General features: G+C 36.9%; 1 protein-coding gene across 1 annotated transcript in view; it reads right to left on the reverse strand.

Moving 5' to 3' along the window:
• CENPE (centromere protein E) overlaps nucleotides 1-20,560 on the reverse strand; it is a 39,016-nt gene extending 18,456 nt beyond the window's left edge. The window contains exons 1-28 of the mRNA XM_053974965.1: nucleotides 20,471-20,560; nucleotides 20,169-20,260; nucleotides 19,218-19,307; nucleotides 19,021-19,139; nucleotides 17,838-17,957; nucleotides 16,834-16,915; nucleotides 16,568-16,635; nucleotides 16,415-16,486; nucleotides 15,290-15,341; nucleotides 14,388-14,475; nucleotides 14,081-14,207; nucleotides 13,310-13,429; nucleotides 12,081-12,239; nucleotides 11,588-11,732; nucleotides 10,502-10,596; nucleotides 10,131-10,187; nucleotides 9,883-10,050; nucleotides 7,858-7,932; nucleotides 7,488-7,610; nucleotides 6,997-7,131; nucleotides 6,216-6,393; nucleotides 5,603-5,757; nucleotides 3,800-4,114; nucleotides 2,685-2,996; nucleotides 2,379-2,537; nucleotides 1,691-1,900; nucleotides 866-1,153; nucleotides 605-763 (exon numbers count right to left, since the gene is read on the reverse strand). Of these exons, the coding sequence (XP_053830940.1) occupies nucleotides 605-763; nucleotides 866-1,153; nucleotides 1,691-1,900; nucleotides 2,379-2,537; nucleotides 2,685-2,996; nucleotides 3,800-4,114; nucleotides 5,603-5,757; nucleotides 6,216-6,393; nucleotides 6,997-7,131; nucleotides 7,488-7,610; nucleotides 7,858-7,932; nucleotides 9,883-10,050; nucleotides 10,131-10,187; nucleotides 10,502-10,596; nucleotides 11,588-11,732; nucleotides 12,081-12,239; nucleotides 13,310-13,429; nucleotides 14,081-14,207; nucleotides 14,388-14,475; nucleotides 15,290-15,341; nucleotides 16,415-16,486; nucleotides 16,568-16,635; nucleotides 16,834-16,915; nucleotides 17,838-17,957; nucleotides 19,021-19,139; nucleotides 19,218-19,307; nucleotides 20,169-20,260; nucleotides 20,471-20,526 (3,819 nt within the window). The 5' untranslated portion in view covers nucleotides 20,527-20,560. The remainder of the gene's footprint in view (nucleotides 1-604; nucleotides 764-865; nucleotides 1,154-1,690; nucleotides 1,901-2,378; nucleotides 2,538-2,684; nucleotides 2,997-3,799; nucleotides 4,115-5,602; nucleotides 5,758-6,215; nucleotides 6,394-6,996; nucleotides 7,132-7,487; nucleotides 7,611-7,857; nucleotides 7,933-9,882; nucleotides 10,051-10,130; nucleotides 10,188-10,501; nucleotides 10,597-11,587; nucleotides 11,733-12,080; nucleotides 12,240-13,309; nucleotides 13,430-14,080; nucleotides 14,208-14,387; nucleotides 14,476-15,289; nucleotides 15,342-16,414; nucleotides 16,487-16,567; nucleotides 16,636-16,833; nucleotides 16,916-17,837; nucleotides 17,958-19,020; nucleotides 19,140-19,217; nucleotides 19,308-20,168; nucleotides 20,261-20,470) is intronic.
• Nucleotides 20,561-20,779: the final 219 nt, after the last annotated feature.

Below are 20,779 nucleotides of genomic sequence, written 5' to 3' on the forward strand. Positions count from 1 at the left end.
ATTCAGGAGCACTGTCTGTGCATATGGGTTGTTATAAGTGGATTGTTTTAAGGAAGATACCCCCAAAGGCTTCCTGCTATAGTAAGCCAAAAAAGACAAAATTTTGCTGAAAAGCCAATCAAATGTCAGTGCTGCTATCTCAGTGGAAGGCAAAAGTAAAATGTGGAAAAACATGCAAGACATCCAAAATTCATAAACATGCCTCAGTTGCTATATCCATACGAGACATCACAATATGCTAAAATGAAGCCTACAAGCCACACGAGCTTCAGTCATGAAAACTAAAAGCAAAGAACAAATTTCTAACAGTGTAATAAATTATAGAAGGAGCTAAGCTCTCCTAATGCTGCTCAAGGATCTTCAGAATTAGATAGCCAATTTACATTATTAGAATGCATAAAAATGGACTAGGAAATTGGAGAGAGGTTAAAGTACATTGTTGATTATAAATAATATTCAGTCATTCAGCACCAAGAGATATTTAGTTATAAATAATGGGTTTCCTTATTAGATGTACTTGAGCCCTAGAAAAGGAAGTTTGCAGAAGACATGGGCTGCCAAACCCAGCAGAATCTTTAATTTTCTTGACAAAACTGCTTCTGACCTTCTGCTGCAGTTCCTCAGTTTTTTCCTTCAATGCCCCTTGCACCTTTGAGAGCTGGTTTTCTTTCTCTGAAATGCTTCCTTTCAGCTCCACAATCTTCTCTTGATGTTGTCCAAGAGTTTCACGAGTACATCTCAACTCCTCCTGCATCTCAGAGTTCTTTGGACACAATTAAAGTACATTAACACCTGAATAACACTTGCAAAAGCTAAGAAATCTACTAAAGCTGTTCTCTTGTGGGAAGAGAACTACTTTTATTACCTTGCTGATTGTCTCCTGTAGAGTTTCTCTTAGCTGGTCTCTCTCATTATGGAGATTTTCCAGTTGCATTTTAAAATCCTCATCATCATCTCTTTCTGTTTGGGTACTGGCTTCCTGGGAGATATGTGGTTTTGGAATAACATCTGCTCTCTCCATTTTTTCAGATTCCCTTTGGTATTCACTGGCCTTTGCTTCCTCCATTTCATGCAATTTCCATTGTGCCTGGCTCAGCTCTTCTCTCAGAAGAAATAACTCTTGCTCCATAGATTGTCCTTGAACCTGTGGTATCTATTTTGTAAGAGATTCAAATAAACACATTCAGGATGCAGCTTTAGGAAAAACTTATCTGACACCTTTGACAGGTTGTGTATGTACAACAATCAGAGGCTCGGCTATGAAACACACACACAGAAGTGTAATCAGCTCATCCAATTACAAGAAGTGTTGCTTACAATGTCTCTTTCAGTGTCAGGAAAAAAGTCAGTTCTACCTATGCTTTTTAGAAGAGCCAAACCACCCTTTTCAGATGAGCAGTTTTTAACTTCATCTACTTAATTATAGAACATTATTGTGCAAATCAGAACAGATCCTAACTATCCTGTATCAAGTTAATATTCTATTTATAGACATTCTCCCAATAGACGTTTATATATATTTATATAAACACTATGGGTGGCCTCTAGCACAAGTAAACCATAATAAACTTGGAGTTTTATGAGGTGCAGTCAAGTACCACGACCCTTTTCTGCACCCTGTTTTGCAAATACTTCACTGAAGCAAAAGTTTAAGTAAGCAAGCTTCCCATTACAGCTTTAGCATAATTACCAAAATTCCTGCCCCGAACTCCTCTTTTTTCACAAGTAAACTGTCCAGCTTCTCCTGCAATGAATGGTTCTCTTGTGTAAGCAAAATAATTTGTTCCTTTTGCACCTGAAGCTGATCACTTTCTCTACAGCTATTACTTCCTGATTTCTCCTCAGCCAGCTGATCTCTCTCTGATGTGATGATTTTCATTTCTTCTGTCATTTCTGAGATCTATTTAAAAATACACAAAGACAGCATTTTTCAATATAAAATTAAATGCCAAAGTTTTGTTTGAGTCTCTCTTCTACAGTATTTATAACAGCCTTCTGCAGTATGTTGAGATCTGAGCTGCCATTGACAATCATGTGTTATACTTCTCATTGGGACTGTTATAAATAATGGAATTTCTATTTTAAATATAAAGCAGCCTCATTTCTACACTTAAGTAACCCTCATCTCCTCTTTAATTTCCCATCCCAGGCCACCACTCAAATCCACAACCATAGGGCACACAGTTAAACAAAGGTTTATTTGACTGTACATACATCTTGAAGCTCTACAGAAACAGCAACAGCTGGTCAAGACTTGGATTAGGCAGTACTCTTTTCCTGCCCACTTGCTATCAGGAGCCTAAAAAGTTTTTAAGGACATGCAGAAGAGACTACAAGCAGATTAATGGGCTTGTTTTAATTATTGCACAAGGTTTTACCTGTATTTGGAGTTCTTGAATGGTTTTCCCTAGTGCTTCTTCAACACTCAGAATCTGAGATTCTTTTTCGGAAATACTTTTTTCCAACTTCTTGACAGTTTTCTGGGATTCCTTCAGAGAATTTTGTGTATTTCTCAGATCCTCATGTGCCAAGATGTTCTTTAGAATACAAGAGAGAAAATCCATAAAGAAAATACATGTATTTTGTAATATTAGTAAGCATTCCTTGATTAAAAATGACCACACAAACTCCCACTCCTATATTCTCCCAAATATTTTAATATAGTTCATAAGTCTTTCTCCTACCATTGAAACAGTGTCCTTTATATCCTCTCTGAGTTGCTCTGTCTCAGCTTGGAGAAACTCCCCTTTTTGCTTCAGGTCATCTCTTTCCTGGGTTAGAGTTTTTATTTCTTCCTGACATTCTGTAAGCTTCTGCAAGACTACCTCCATCTCTAAATCTTTTGCCTCAATTCTCACTTCACTAATCCTTTCTTCCTCTTTTAATTGTTCCAGTTCGTTTAACTTCTGCTGAGCCCGAACAAGATTTTCTCTTAGCTCAAGAAGTTGTTTTTGCTCTGCTTCTTTCTCTTCCAGTTCTTTCATTTTGCTAGAGAGCTTTAGTTTGCAAAGAAAAAGGACAGATACTTTCATTGTAATGCAGAACTCCATTATATGTACATGTTCTCACAGATTCTTTTATCAGCTTAAAAAGGAAGAAAGATGCTAGCTAGCAAAGTCATTATTTCTCTGTAAGTCACTGCTTATACTCTTCCTCACAATAAATAAGCATTTGTTTATGTCATGTCACAGGAACCTTCCTGTGATGGCTCCTTAGCAGTAGAAGTTTTACTAAAACATACACATCAAACTGTAGCATGGCTTAGGAATTACCAAAACCATAGCTGGAATATGACAGCCAGTGCAGTGCCCAAAGCTTTGTCAAAAATATGTATGCTTCACTTCTTTAAAAAATTTTAATATTTATTTTTCCATTCTAATGGCCAATTTCTGTGGCGATTCTCTCTGGTTTGAATGAACTCATGTTCTAAAAGGTCTCCAAATCCCAATGAGGAAACTTTGTTTCTATGACTTTATATATAGAGTAGGTGAGAGCAGCATTGATAGAAAAAAAAACTTATATAATGAAGATATAACTTAAGAATGCAAAAAGAAGAATTAAAAGATCAATTACAGAAGAATCTGGAGCAATTATATTTCTTTGCCCACAAAGAGTCCATTTGAGCTGACTAATCCTTCAATATACTCCTGGCACAGAATAAGTAATACCCACTCATGCCAGAGGAAGCCAGTGATATTGTCATTTACACCTTTAAGAGTATTTCTCCAAAACAGTTTCTTTAGCACATTCAATTAATTCCTCAAGTCTCATATGTAAAAAGGAGCAAGCTGACACTGACCTCTAATTTCAGATCATCCAAAATTGTTTTAGACTCTTGTGCTTCTTTAGATAGGCATTCTATTTGGAGCTTCATTTGTTCATTGGTTTCTGATGCAGCTATGTATTTTTGTTCTATTTCTTCATGGAGCTGTTTAAGTGCTGCATATTCCTCATCAGACTTTGTACATTTCAGTTGTACATCTGTGAGATTGTCTTTTGATTTTTCAATTTCTTCAGACATATGTTTAAGTCTCATTTCATTGTCAGCTACTTCAGAAAGGAGCTTTTCATTTTCCAATTTTAATAAGCGTAACTCGTCACATTTTTCAAGAATCTGCCAACAGGAAAACAATATTAATATATAGTGGTTTCTAAATCAGTATTTGTCATAACTACATAATAAAAACCATCTTCCTACCTGTGAAGATGTAGGAAATAAAGTACAGGCAAACATACACAATACATTGTGTTTTGCTCTGTTGGGAGTGAACTCTCTAAAAAAGAGTCTTTAAAAGAGAAGGATTCCCAAGACCCAAAATCTCTCTTCTAACTCTTTAGATGTTCCTCAGTACGTTCTACTTCCTATGTTTGAGCTAAGACTGGAATCCTAAACTGAATTTTTCCATTTATCAATGCTTTCTTCATAATACCGATCCCTCGGACTGGCTACCTAGAACAAAGGCTAGACAGAGTTAGAGAATAAAGTGGGTATTTATTAAACGCCTTCAAAGGATACACCTTGGGCAGTGCAAAAGCCTGGCAGAGGCTACATCCAAGATGGACAACAGTCACAAATTTTCTCAGACAGATAGAAGTTTGGTCAGTTGGCATATCAGAGGTTAATTGTGCAACTATAGCTTCAGGTAAAAGTCACATTCCTCTGGTTTGCTTCTCCCCTGGCCCTGATTCACTTTTGTTTATATTTTCCAGGGCCTGGGGCAAATGGTGTGACCTTTGTTCCCAGGCCCAGAAGGATTGTTCAGTCTGACCAAAATGTGAAGAAAGCTAACTAGTGTTTCATATAGAGTTCAGAGTTATACACTAATGCACGACAGAATCTGAACAATATAGAAGCAAAAAAACTTAAGGCATCAACAGAGAGATTAAGTTGTTAACATTTAATTACATTTTGTCAATTAGTGGAAGTAGACCCTTGGAGGGTTTGGAACTTTTTGCAAAGCGTTAATGAGTTTGAAGATCACTTGCCCTGAATAATTTTAACTGCACATACTTAGTAGCAAGTGGTTTGTAGAACAAAGAAAGCTAAAAAGTGTCTGCAAACAAACCCTTTAAAACATTTACTGTGTATTTAGTCTACTAACCCCTTACCTGTTAGGAAATAAAAGAGTTTCCTAACAAGTTTTCTAGAATTTGCAAGGTAAATCTCTAACTTGTCAAGAAGAATTTCTGCTAAGAGGTTTTGACATTTTCCTCTTTGCTCAATTACACAAAATAATCAGTTCTAGAATAGTGCCCAGGATCAAACACCATTATATCTATACATTCAGTTGTCAGTGGTGACCACAGCAAATAGACATGCAAAGGTTGGACTAGACAATAATGCATAATTGTAGTAGTCAGTGACTAAACATATTAAACGAAACAAACTTATTCCTAGAAACAAATATTAAATATGTGAGAAGCAACAATTTAACAAACTTAACTCAGGTAAAATCTCAGGTTGACTCACGACAACTTTTGGCTTTAAAATCTCAGGTTGACTCACGACAACTTTTGGCTTCATATCCAATAGGCCTCCATAAGTACATTACCAGTGGAGTACAATACAAAGCCAAGAAAAAAGGTTATATATTTTTTTTACCTCTTTCTTTTGCATCTCAACAGTATTTGGTAGAGATTGAAATTCTGATAGCTCATTTACTTGTTTCTGTAGAAGTGCATTCTCTTTCAAAGCATTTTCTAGTTCTCCTTTTAAGTCAGCTGCCTTTTTTTCCAGCTCCACATGAGAAAGCAAATCTAGAAATTTAAGTTTAGACTAATAAGCGAGTGCAAGAGAAAAAAAACCCACATGTTTTAAATTAAGCAGAAGATTTATATTGCATTCTGGATGTCATATAGTTGTAATTCCAGAAAAGTACATTTTACTGCTGCCAACAATTAAAAGACTAAGATCCAGGTCTGAATTCTGTCAGCACTTAGGCTGGTATCCAGTTTATTTTAGATTATCTCCAACAATCTTCATTAACTTGACTGTGCAAAATGGAAAATATTCTGTAAGCTGCCATTTTCCAGAATGTTCAAGGAAATGCTCAAGTAGTTACTCCATGCCAGCAATACCAGATGCTCTGGTTGCTTTATACTGACAGTTGCCATGTATTGAGGAAGACAAGAGCCAAAGTCTTGCCATCCTCCCACCATTACAGGGAAAAGGAAGGAGAGAGGGAGCAGGGAAAAGGCACCACGTGGAACAGTACCTTTTGGAACTTTACCCTCCATCAGTGAAGTTAGTCTTGTGTTTTCTTGAAATAAAGATTGCAGTTCTCTCTGCAAGTCAGCTTGCATTTTACGGTAACTGGTTTTTCCCGCTTCTATTTGGCTTTGATATAACTGAACATCCTTTTGCATTTGGTTGTGGTTATTTAAAAGTTCATTCTTCAGGAAAACAATACAACATGAAAGTCACACACAGAATAAAAGTCTACATACTTGACATTTAAATAATGCATCTGGTACAGTTTCTGTTGTCACTCTGACAAGCTTTGACATTGGTAAATATGGCAGAATAAGGCAAACTTAACAACTGTATTCCTGTCAGAGTCCTCTAACAAAACCTGCCTTAGAGTTCAGGGCCATAACTGCTGCTACTATTTTGTCTTTACTCTTCCAAAGCTCAAAGTAAGCTCCATCCCACTTCTGAGTCCACATCTCTTACTCTCCTTTGTTCTCCGGTAAAATTAGGTCTGAAGTGTTACATCCTAATAATGCACTAAAGACTGCTTCTTTGCTCTCTCTCTCCCCCACCTGGTAAACCTAAAACTAACCACCCACTCCTATGGAAAAAACCTTTACTTTCTTTTTTCTCTCTTTCCTGGAGACATATTTTCCATAAATTGTATAAAAGTATTACTTAAAGTATTTAGAGAAAGCTAATGATGAGTGCTCCACCACACTGATGGCCTTCTTCACAAGCCTGGAAGCAGACAGGCCCATAACAGCATTTGGTACAGCTATAAATGCAGTTCAACAAGTACTTGCCATCTTCTCCCTCAATTCCAAATTTTCACTTCTGAGAAAAGCAGATTCCTTTTTGGCATCCAAGGCTATGGCTTCACTGTCTAAGAGGGATTTATTCAGCTGCTGAATTTCTTCAGTTAGTTTATCACAATCTCCCTGAAAAAGACAATTCTCAAAGAAGCAAAAATCGATAGAGCCATAATAAAGTAAATGTGTTCATTTTAATGTGGTTAAAATGTTAAGTGTAGGCTTAGAAAACTCAGTAAGTTTACTTTAAGAGGAAGAGTAGCAGGTTGTTTGAGAGATTGGATAAACAGCAGCATTTCTCATAGCTTGACTTTCCCAGAGTACTGCTGTATGATATGTAGTAAGCAAAATTTTAAACTTTGTAAAACAGAATTTCCCAAGACCTGTAGGGAAGCAGATGTTCATCATACCAAGGCTATACCTAAATTTAATCCAGCTCAGAAAAACAAAGTAATCTCTCAACCCAGTAGAAAACTCAAGTTTACCTGTACAAAAGATGTCTCCTTTTTTGCCACTCCTGCTTTTTGTAGTTCTTCCACACACTTCTGTAATGTTTTTATTTTGTTCTCTTTCTCTTTCAGCTGCTCCAGTTTGGAATTTATTTCTGCCTAAATGTTGGAGAAGAAAAAGGGGGAAAGAAGATTGGAGTGCTCAGTTTGGTTTTTCAAGGTCAGAATTTATCAAAACCTACACAGAAAGCATTCACAGTTCTTAGACATATCCTCCTAATATTTGCTAAGATTAACCCAAGCATAATGATATCTAGCTTGTCCTCAGCAGATATGGTATTTCAAGCTAAACAAACCAAGCACATTTCATACAAGTTTTACTACCCGTAAATTCATGGAGGCTCACCTCAAGTTCCTCATTGTACACTTCAGCATTTGAAACTAGATTCTTTAAGTTGGTAATTTCATGCATTAGTTGAATCTGTGGAGCAAATTAAAGCAAAATTGCAGAGGATGTTAGAAAGCACCCACACCAGTAGTTTTAGTTGCCAAACCATGAAAACAAGCCCTGTCTATTGTGTGTTTTCTTATACTCACACATCTACTTAAACAGCTACAAAGCAAGATGCTACATATTCTTTCAAAATGGATACGTGAGATGCAAAGCTCTGTTTTAGCTCCCCAGTAATTAGAAAGGATTCAAGTACAATTTAATCTGCAATAGTTTGACAAGCAAGAGCAATGTGATCAAAGCAATTAATGCAGAAATTGAACAGATACGACATTTGAAATTCTAGTCACGTTAAGCAGCTTTTTATGACACAGTGCAGATATTTATGATTTAATCTATTCACTGACAGGAATGAGAAGGTGCCAAAATGGAAGTAAAACAAGCCATGAACACATTCAGTGGTATTCTCTGAAAGAAGTCACAAATAGAAGACCAGATAGGAGCTTTTTCAATTTCTTTCTTTTGGTCTTTGTTAGAAAAGTTTTACAATAACCACTCATCTACAAGTACTTATGTATAGTCACAAGCAAAGGTAAGAAGATGCAATCTGCAAATTTAATATTAGTGAAAAGCTTTAAAACAAACACCCTCCTGTGAGTATTCCTATGTAGTTTACCTGTATAAACTGATATATTTAATCTAATGTATTTAGTGAACTATGTGACCTTTCGGTATTGCTATAAGTAATCTACTACATAGGTATCAATAAATGCTAAGATTTTATGGACTGTCTTCAGATATTTGAAAACAAATCTTTCAAAAAGCAGTTCTTGCAATGGAAGCTACTTTAGACATTACATCTGCTATTAGATACCCAAAAACTTTGCAGGGAAAACTGTAACTTAGGATTTGTTAAACATTAGCTAAGGAAGATAGCACATTCAGTCTAGCATACGGTCTTCTAAAAAGAATCTTAAATACAAGCTAGATGGTAATATTTTATGGAGCCATTTTCTTTAATATTCATAAATCATTGTAGGGAACACAATGCAAATAAGCAGTGACATTGTTAAATTGTAACCTGAAATAAATATGCAAAAGGATGTAACAAACTTCAACATTGGTGTCATGACCAGAAGACATTACACAGACTAATGTGCACAAGTAACGTCCAGCGCAAAGGTATCAGGAAAGAAAAGGAACAATACATCCATGTCTCAAGACCTCAAATTACTGGTTTTGTTTGGGGTTTTTTGCCATAACTTGTTTCACAGTCCACCCTTTAGGAAGGTAGAACCTAATACAAGTAGTATTTTAGACTACAGAATCAGAGCATAAACATTTGGATTATCAAGAAACATCTCCAGTAACTATGCAAAGAGTGAAGTGAACTGAAAGTCAGCATTTCCAATATTCTAAGTTGTCTAGTAGATAACTTCACATTTTTTGTGACTTCCTGGCACAAAATACAATGCTTTGATTTTACTACTACTATTCTTACTATTATTTTAAAATAATTTAATGACTAAGCTAAATAATATGTTGAAAGTTAATGCTCATGTAGTCCATGGATTACCAAAAATGGAATGTAAGACAAGATGTTTCACACAAGAAATATGGGAAATATGGTTTAGCAACCGTATTTGAACTTCAAAACGGTTCTAAAATGTATTTAAGCAGCAAAACAACTGCCACACAGAAGTCTAGAGTGAAAGTCAGATCACCCATTTATAAAAATAACATATAGATACATATACACATGTTTAACCAGGCTTCAGTATGCAACTCTCCAAAAATTTGTCTGAACTCTACACTCCAAGTACATCCAGTTTAAAGCCTGAGTTCATTCATTCTATTGCTGAATGTAGCTTATAACACCATCTGTTTGTGAATCAACATTCAAGGCTATGTACACTGAATAAACTCCAGAAAGCATTTGAGCATAGAGAATTCATATCTCTCTATTTCAGTGCACCTTACCTCATGATCTTTTTGTGTTTGCTTTTCCAGTGCTTCAAATTCATCTATTTCTGTTTTTTCCTTCAGTCTCTCTTTCAGTTCATTTATTTCTGATTTCAACTGCTCATTTTCCAGCACTAGATTATCAAAGTTAGCTTGCAGGATGTTGACCTCATTTACAGCAATATCCTGAAGAAGTGGCACAAGAAGCTTTAGAAGCTGTTGCTGCAATGTCAGCCTTATTGGTAGAAAATTCAGAATAGACCTACCTTTTCTAGTGCTAATGCTTCACAGAGCTGCACAGATTCTTCAAAGTCTTTCTGAGTCTAGAAAAAGGAACACTCTCAGTTAGCAGATCTACAAGATCAAGCAAGTGGAGTATTCTATTCCTTGTTGCTTGTCTTTTCACACAGCTAATCCTGTTTAAAGACCAAAGTTGACTTTATCATTTGCCACAAACCCATAGCAGCACAGACCCATACCACAGCTTCACAGAGATGGCAAGAGACTTTGTAACCAGTTTCAATAATTCTGCAGACACAGAATACTGGTGTTCTACAGAAGAGTAAGGCTGATCTTACTGAGAAGCATGTTATGCATATGCGCAGTATCAGAAAGTCAAAACAGATTATGATGTTACCCAGTTCATGTTAGGACCAGCAATCCATTCTGCTTCTGAAATTTGATCAGGAACCATCAGGCAATGGCTGTCATACCCAGAATTCTCTAAGGCAGCTGAAAAGAAAGGTGTATTAACGAAAGTACCAGTAGATTTTAAACTGAGCATCAAGAATTTCTTCACGAAGTAATTTCACCACATTGGAAACAATCATTCAATGGCAAAACCACACCACATTGAGTAAGACTTCTGACTCTCATGATTTTCTGTTATGAAAGGGAACACCACTGAAGTCCAGTCCCTATACTTATGTTGGCCATCTTATCACAAGTTAATGAAGTCTACACCAAATCCAGAATATATACTTAATTACAGACTAGGAAAAGTTTGAGTGTCAAGGAAAGAACCACTCAACAGCAGCCTGCAAGATTTAAGGGAAAAAAGCACCCCACCCCCATACAGAAAAAAAAAAGAACCCAGAACAATCCACTTACAAGCAAATACATTTTTCACAGGAGAGGTAATAAGGATGTAGGATGTAATTCAGCAACAATACTGCTAAATTGTCCTTTTGTCCTCAGTTGAATTTTGTTAGAAAATTTATTTTCCAACTTTCAGTTTACTCCTCTTATGAATCCTTGAATTTCTGTCTCAATCTGATTTTTGAGTACTGACTTCCTATTCTTGTTAAGGATTTGGGGATTTCACACACATACCTCTCCATGTTTTGGAGAGAGAACATGGGTTGAAATGGACAGTCTGTGTTAAAGAACACTTTCCCAAAAAAATAGGGGTGTGGACAGGCTGCATGGCAAGTGTTTTTAGACCTTGCCATTTACCTCACAGCTCTCCCCTTTGGTTTAAAGAATTAAAAACTCAATATCCAGGGAAGTTGGGGTGGTAGAAGCACTTTTCTACTGAAAAGTGTGTAGAACAACACTTGGAGTCTTGTTAATTTGTTTTTTATTTTCTGCTCTCAAAGGATCAATTTATTCCCTTTGGGAAATGTAATGCAATGCTTGCAAAGTTATTTATAGGGAACTTCACAGAAAATGAAATAGAACGGTCTGGGTTGGAAAGGACCTCAAAGATCATCTAGTTACTTACAATCCTCCACATCTGGTACTGCTGGCAGAGACAATTTCATTTTTTTTGTTTCAGTCGGCATTGCATTTTCAAAGTCTTCAAAAAAGCTCACGTTTGCTTGGTTTATTTTACCAGGAGCCCAAGTAACTCTTCTTCTTCTCTTGCCCTTTAAAAAAGTATTTACAGAAAAAGCGATAAAATCAAACTACTAGGCAGGGAGTAAATGTTGCCTGAGGCTAGTTCTGCATCAGTACCTGTATCACCAGTTAACTAGACAGGATTTTGCAGTTTCCTCAAAATTAGTTGGAAAGCAAAAAAGTCCCTGCAGTCTGTTCACCACAAGGCAACACTGAATTGACAGAAGTTAATTTAAAAGGTAGCCCTTAAAAGATATGAAAAAAGAGTGGAAATTGCCCATCATACTTACTCTTCACTATCAATATAAACCTATGCATGTAATGTTGCCTTTGCAAAGTATTTCAGAGTTTTCAGGTAAGATCTGGAAGGCGCTTACTTTAACACTCTGTTTTGAGGCAAAGGAAGCAGAAGTCACCAGCATCTCAGTTAAGTTTCGTATTCTGTCTTCCTGTACTTTTTGAAGGGAATTTTTTTCTTCCAACAGTTGGGCTAGTTGGTCCTTTTCCATTGCATGAATCTGAGTTTTTGAAGACACCTTCCAAAAAGAGAATATTAATCATACTGACATCTTAAGAGCAGAAACCACTCCTACAAAAGATACACAATCACTGATACTTAAAAACAACAACACACATACACTCCTTTAGGTCTGGAATAGAAATCTTTAATCCTTAAGAATGAAACTGACAGTTTAGTCTACATTTTCATGGCAGACTTAGTATTTAAAAGTGGTAAAAACTCCCATAAACAATACAGCCTCAGATTTTCCTAGGTATAAAAAGGGCATTCTTCCAAATATAATTCACTACCTGCAATCACAGAAGATATGAAACATACTCCCAAGTTCATGTTGCAAATTCATTATCATTAAAAATAAGGAAGACTTTTTCTAAGAAAATTCTCTAAGGATATTTATAATTTGCAATAAAAAAGTGCATTATTTGATTCAAGGCACTAGAACAGTACATGTGGCATTGTTATTTTCCTGTGTTTATGTTTTATCATCTGTGGTCTAACAAGACTTGCAAGATTGTTCCACAGGTCCATAGATTTTTAGAGAAGGAAAAACATCAGAAACTACATTGTTTGGTGAGAAGTTATTATTGTACATTTTCTAAATGCAACTTCCACCTATATATGACCTAAGTTTTGCCAGTGATATTCACGCAGTTGCAACTTTCTGCAACTCAAACTGAAGTTAGACATCAGTAAGGGAGGAAATAATATGAAGTTGGGATCTTTAACAGACATTTAATCACTTCTTAGATTAATTATATGAGTTGTTTCTTTTGATCCGTTGAAGTGTGCTATAGGCATCACAAATTTGTATTTCTTAATTATGTTAACATACTGATTAGGTGTAACAAATTCACAATTCTGTCAGTTATCTCATTCAGCCTTAGCTTGCACACAGAGATGTTGACTATCATTAGTTGCTCTAGACTATTCATCACCTATTCAATTTTTCTTCTTTCAATAAAAGTGGCAGAAATCACTTTAAAGAGTTCACCTACCCCTCCAAATGTAACTGCTTTTGGTTTAAAACAGCTAGTCTCCAAATAGCTATCAGCACTAAGGATTGATTTATTTGAGTTTATTACATACTTCCTCCAGCTGCTTTTTCAAATCCAGAATTTCTTTGCGGTATCTCTTCAGGAGAGCATCATCATCAAGAACTTCATTGACTTTTGGTGTATTCTTCATTCCTTTGGCTGTATTGGCAAACTGGAAGTACAGTCTTTCATGAGTAATAGTTGAAGAACAAATATCTAAAAAGACTTATTTTGTCCCATATTTCCCAACAGAATTAAAGGGAGAGTTTATTAGATAAAGAGCAGCATATAATAGGACACAAATATTTGAATTAGCTTATTTTTAATGTATTCTAAGCTTTGAAAAGGTGAAGTTTTCCTTGCATGATATTAATACCTAAAACGTGAAGCAGAGCATTTAAGTAAGAGTATCTCAAGTTATTTTTTGTTTAATAAAAAGCTCAAAAGATCATCAAAAAAGGGAGACAATCCTACCTAAAGAATATATACTGTTTATTAACAGTTCAATTCTTGCAGTCCCTACCATCTTGTGCTAGCAAAGACTTCTCTAACTATGTTTGGAAAAGGCAAATGAGATAACCACTTTTATCTCCTGTCTGCTAAGTGAGAGAAGGAGTTTTGTTCCAACTTCCAAAAAGCTCAAGGTAGACAACCTAGCACAAGATGACTGGGAAAAGATGCTGTGTACAAAAAATATTTCAAGTTCTGAGTTTACAGAAGCCCTTCAGAAGATCCAACTCACTAAAGATCCAGCAGATTACATTTTCCACCCCTCAAAGCTGTCTACAATGACTAGTGCTGAAGAAGAGGTGAGAAGCTTTACCTGAAGAGTGCTGAGTGTCTCATCAAAAGAAACAGGAGTAATTGTACAAATAATAACTGTTTTAGCATTTCCTCCAAGGGAGTTCTGCAGAATTCGAGTCAGCTTGCTGTCTCTGTAATTTATGAAGCTAATAAAAGAGGCAACAACAACAAAAAATGTCAGATTTCTGCATAAAGCTGGTATATACATTTTCTAGAGGTAATAGGTTGTGTAAAACAGTTACCTACATAAGATTATAAATAAAGGATTTTAATTCCTTAGGTTAGCAGTGCCTTATCTTATAACAGGTACACAAACAGTTGCTTACCCAGAAGGGTCATCACAAAGTTTTTTGATAACTTGACCCAGAATGAACAAGCTCCGATTTATATTGCATCCTTCTTTCAGTCGAACACCTAGTAATAATAAAATGTGTGGTATCTATTTTAAATTTATAACAATATTAAGATACATTTTCAACCTGTCAAGCTTCTGTGCTGTGTTATGCTCAGAGGGATTGATTGTCCAAGAGTTAAACCTTAAGTGCCACAATATACTATTGACCTATCAGCAGGCAGTAGCCAATCCTTTATGATAGTCAAAATGCATTGAAATAAAACAGTAATGAAAAATAAACATTTAGCACCTTTACGCAGTAAGAATCTGAGGCCATAACAACTACAATTTTGCTTTCTGATTAAATTTTGCAAATGCCCACATTTACACATATAACAAACCTGCCTTAGATACAAGTTTTAGGTTAGTCACTCTTTGTAAGAGAGGCTATTGTGTCCCTCTCAGATCACTTTTTTCTGATCAATGCACTTTTGTGCAGCTTCATGCTGTTACTGTTAACAGGTGAGCTTCCTCTGAACTGAAGATTGAGCCATCTATTCATTCTTCACCTCTACACACTAGTCCCTAAAAAGCTTCTTGTGATTTTGTTATTACAGGTGCATCTTCACTGAGTCATCCCCATTGTATTAGTTCAGTGCAGGACCCTTGCTGGGCCTGCAATTCTAGAAAAGGCATATTACTACTTAATTGTTTGCACTTCACAGCATTTACAGTATTTTCCTGAGTAGATCCTGTCCTACCAAGGGGAAAAGGCCTTATTTATGAACAATAAATAACACAATGGCACATGAATAAAATAATTTCCTTTCTATCATAGCTTCTCATAGAGGTTAATTAACAGAAGTTGTCAGTGGGGCCTCATTTAACACTCACCTTCAGATCCTGTTTGACTAGCTCTTTCACTGCCTGCCAGATCTACCAAGTTCTGCAAATGCAAGAAATATTTCACAGGTTAGTTCTGAGGCAATTTCCTTAAAGCCCTCGTAATTCTAAATCTCTGTTAAGAATTTAATACACTAAAGTTAAGCTTAAAATAAAAAGTAAAGGGTCTGTCATTACTGGAATTAATGCATAGCTACTACACACAACCAATACTTTCAAAGGTACATAAGGGTGTGGAGTAAGTTTGTATGAACTCTATTATTCCATCCCAAATAGTGTTTTAAACTTATAGTGCAACAACCTTTACCCTTGGTCACAAAAAGAGAAAAGTTTCTCAATACAGAAGTGTTAACTATTAATTCCAGCTGTAGGAATCTTTCATGGAAAGAGCCTAGCTAAGATGATCTAGTGTCCTGTCCTAAGCTGGCTGTATGTCTCTCCTTGCCTATCATTGTGGAGATAAGGAAAAGAAATGAATTACCAGAGGAAAAGCCTCACTCTGAACATTATGGCATCCCATAATGATTTGCCTGAGCAAGTAGCCCTCAAGTAGGCTGTAGAAAAAGCTTCTGAAACCTTAACATTTCCCTAGAGATGTCCAGTGGTATTCCCCCCAGTTTATGGTATTTCATATAACAGTAATGCAGCAAAGAGATGCTAAGAGGGGTCACTTCTGAAAGAAGATGAATCTTTTGGCCATTGCAGATGTAGGCCATATGTTCTTTAAACAACAACTCAGTTTGAGGATAAGGGAAGTCTTAAGGTTACCCATTTTACAAGTTATTTCACTGGACTTGTCAGTGGTCAGAAACAATTGTAGGGAAGATATATTGAACAAAATGCAAGAGCACTCTGACATAGTCCCTTATGTTTCTAGAATGTCGTAACACTCCCCAGTCCAGCATGAATAACTCTCATGTACAACTCCCTCTGTGGGAACATCTGCTCTAGATAATGCCACAGGAGTCTCCCTCTATACTTAAGAAACATCTGTCAGAGTTAACAACAAAGAACTCTTGTAAGTCATTATGCAGTACCATTAGTCTCTCAAACAAGCAGTAGCAGCAAATTCTCTAGTTAACCTGTACTCCCAGAAGGTATTAAATAGACATTTACCAAGTGGGAAACCATGACTGCTCCATCACAGTTTGCATTTGCAGGGTCACTTCGTTCTCTGCTTTCAATGATCTAGAAATGCAATGAAGTGCAATGAAGTTTTTATTACTTTTAAAACAATAAAACCACTTCCAAAAGCGAAACAGCTTTTACCATTCTGAAGATAGTGTGAGAACGGCTGCTGTGTTCATTCATCTTTGTTTCTCCATAATGGCGATTTCCTGTCAAAAAACAATATTAGAATACTTCTGCTTATAATCTAATAAATTGGAGATAAACAGAAAAAACGTACCATTTTAGGACTTTCTGAAAAACTTTGGTTTATGAATATAAATCCAAAGGGATACCCCATGGTTCTAAATGTACCTGATTAACCAACACTTTTTAAAGCTATCAGGTGACATTGTCTAAATACTTACTTTCTCCTTTTCTGATCCATTCCATAACTTGTTCTGGGGCAACTACCACTTCTTCAATCAGATCTTCTACATATGTATTCCTCTATAAAATAAACACAGTAATAAATTTTACTGAACTCCAAAACACACTTCAGTACATAAAGTAAACATTATCAGCAATTATTATGGTATTTATTCAACAGCTGAATGTCTTTTTACTCTAAACACAAGGGATGGGTAAAGTTTAGACTTTGACCAAAATTGTCAAAGGCAATTGTTGCCTAAGGGCACAAGAATCAAACAATAGATTTAGAACGTTTCCTAAAAACAGAAGGGCTATGTGAAATATCCTTCTTGGCATTTTCTGAGGGATTTTAGGAGTCTATTTCTCAGTAACTCTTATAAGGACATAGTCATACAGCTGGTAAATTTCCCTTCTTCCTATGTTCCAAAACCATGACCACTTAAGGGAACCAAAGGAAAAAAAACACACCAAAACCCAAACTAACAATTTTTATCATTTCCTACAAAACTTCATATAAAGAAACTAAAGATGGTGTTAATACAGATTTCTTTTTCTATAGTGATCATCTTACCAATAGTTCTAGTCTCATGGTTATTCTATGATCACAGTAGAAGCAAAGTGTATCTACTTGGTAGATGATATGAAGATGATATTAAAGTAACTCTGTATATCTGTCAGAAATTGTAACACATGGAGCTTAACAATATGTTTGTAAGAGTGTCACTAGCTAAACAATTCTTGAGTCTTTGCTGTTCAAATATACCATCCTGGAAACCCTGAGGATTAAGTCTACTTTTATAAAGATGAACTAGCAATAGCAAGCCCAAAGTCACTGTTGTTATTCAACTACATCAAGTGTCCTTCTGCTAATGCTGAAGATACAACTACACAGTTTGTAACTTTTTCCAGAAATGTTTCCCACTGGCTGCTTCTGAAGGCATTTTTTCCCAACTTCTTTTAATCCAAGCAGATACAGTACTTATACATAACATCCACTTACATTAACATCCTCACGAATTCCCAGAGGCTTCTTTTTCCTATTATCACAAAGCAAATCGGTAATTGTTTCATTGTAGATTTCCATGTAAGAAACCCTTAGCAGGAATTCTCTATCTGGAATCTAATGTTGAAAGGAAAAAAAAAAATCAAACAAAAACCAGACTAACTGATGAACATCTTTTAATACAAGTATTCTTAAATTAGAAATAAAGGTTTGGATATTGTTCCACAGATTTCTTTCCCTTCATCCGTGCTGTACAATATATCTAACAATCCAACAATACAGAATAATTCTTCTTCTATCCCACCTCCTTCCAGCTGCATTAATGGTATACCACTTCTAAGAGGTTATAAAATTAAGGTAACTGTCCAACAGAAGCATGACAATAGTTCTCCTACTTAAATGCCATTTCCATAACCAATTGCTTCCTGCTTAGGCTCTTTCCTCTCTGTGTACCTTGTCTTCTCTCTTTGCTTGCTTGGATTTACTTTGCTGCTGCTGCTTCTTCCCCTGCCTCCTTGGCAGAGAATGTTGGGGTGAGGAAAGGCTGCACAATGGACTCAGGGAAAATTTTCTTGCTTTTGTTTACTTCTATAAACCATCTAAGGGCACTCTGCACCTCCTTAAAGGAGCAGTGACCATTTCACTTCACTGGTAACAACTACCTGAAACCCTCAAGGCAGAAGCAAACACTCTGCAAATCATGTTTTGGAAATCACTGTTTTAACGTACGCTTTCTCCTTACTTTTATTAATATTGAGCAATTAGCAATTCTTTGTAAGCCTAAGATAAGTACATGTAGTGTCATATTCTTCCCACTAAAAAAAAAAATCTTTACTTGTTAATTTTTTAGACTTTTAAAGTGGCAGAATAAACACAACTTTGCATTATCTTATATATCACATTAATAAATGAGTATCTATTTTTATTTGTAATCAGTTTAACATATTAGGAAGTTAAGAACCCTCCTCAGTTTTGCTCTGATTTGATTTCAACTACTAGAGTGCCATTAGCTTTTTGTTTGAAACACTCATCTTTGCCAGGCTGGCAAAATAACTGCAACATATAGTCCAATATAAGTTGATTTCCTTCATAAGCCTCTTGCTACTAAAATTAACTTTTATGTAACCAGCAAAAATATTACTAGTCCTTTCAGTCACTTCAATTTAATAGAATTGCTCACCTCACAAATAATTTTGAACACATGTTGAATTGCCTTAGGGATAATGCCCACGGAATCTTCATTCCCCATCATTGTGTAAGTCTTCCCTGAAGCAGTCTGTCCATAAGCAAAAATTGTGCCTAGAAAGATGGTTAAGTTTTACCAACTATCTCTGAAATACATTCCAAAAGTTTTTTAAACACAGTTTTAAAGCTTACCATTATAGCCTCGTACAGCTGACTGTATAATTGGAACAGCCACACCATCATACAACTGCTGAGTGTTGTCACTTGAGTGAAAGACACGATCTTAAAACAAACAACAACAGCAACAAAAAAAAGCGCATGTGAATCCACTCTACTGCAAGTCAAAACAAGCTGTCATTTAGTATTGCAGATTCCAAATCCAGTAAATTTGGATAATCATCTGCAGGTTAACTCCAATATAAACATCATTGTAGCACCACTAATACAAGCTTTAAAATTTTTGTTTTAAAATAAATATTAAACACAAAATTAAGACAGACACAATGCACAGATGATAGACAAGTTAAAAAAAAAAAAAACAACAAACTAAGAATGATGAACACAGTTAAATAGTCATCCCATTTAATCCTAAAAGGTTTTGGCTAATTTATCTACAAGGATGGTAAGCCTGACAAGACAGGTTCATTGCTAAACTCCTAGACTGGTGCATGCTTTTACTGAATCTGTATTTTGGGAAAATATTTGTAGTGGCTCATATTAACAAGTAGAGTGAAGCAGTAAGAAAAGACTCAAAGGGAGCTACTTAGTTATGAGGATCCAACATTCACAATAGTTACTTTTGGGACTGTGTTCTCCCATACCCTTCTCCCTAAATGCTCTGGACTAGCCCTTGTTTAGTCCATTTACAACTGGATTTCAGATCAAAAAAATGCGTTCCAAAGCCACTACGGCATGAACCAGAACAGAGAAAGTAACGTCCATTAGGAAGCTGACCTCAAAAGCACATCCCAGTACTGCCTACACCAGAAATCCTGTGTGCCCCTATGACACTCCTTCGCAATTAGGAAGCTGGGGGGACATTTCAAGAAGCTCAGGGCATTCACCACAGTCGACACGTTCAAGACTACAGTAGCAAAGCTCCACGTAAGCATCTAAGTAAAGAAACTGCTTTCACATTCTTACCGTAACTAAATACTTTGGTACCACTCACGTCGGAAACAGTATTATTCTCACTTCTCCAGTGCAGGGACACTTTATCTCCTGAGGCATTTTCTCTAAAAGAAGAGACACTGTGTTACCTTTATTGGGCGAGGATTCTGCTCCCAAAACGCGGGCCCCTTACCGCGACCCCCTCTCCCTCTCCCCAGCTCTCGCCAGCCCCTCGCTCTGGTTCCCTCCATCCGCCTCCCTGCCCCAGGTGCGGGGGCACGGCGGCACCCAGAGGTGCGGAGGGAGCCTCCACGGCCGCCAGCCCGGCGGCTCACCTGGCGATGAGCGGCCGCACACGCACGCACACCGTGACGGCACCCTCGTCCGCCATGCCCGGCCGGGACAGGAGGAGAGGGACCGGGACAAGGGACGGGACTGGAAGCGCAGGGAGCACCCGCCCCAACCGCCGCCCAAGTTTGAACTGCGCCCGCAGCCGCTCCCTATTGGCTCGCGAGGGACGCACGCCGTGCGTGGAGCGCACCACTCGCACGAGCTGGCGGGGAGGTGTGGGGGGCGGCCGAGGGAAGCAGGGTCTGGAGCAGACGGCTGAGCAGCCCCCGAGCTCTCCCGCCACACCTTCCCCC

The sequence above is a fragment of the Vidua macroura genome, chromosome 4 (genome assembly GCF_024509145.1).
Source record: "Vidua macroura isolate BioBank_ID:100142 chromosome 4, ASM2450914v1, whole genome shotgun sequence".
In the NCBI taxonomy this organism is placed as follows: domain Eukaryota; kingdom Metazoa; phylum Chordata; class Aves; order Passeriformes; family Viduidae; genus Vidua; species Vidua macroura.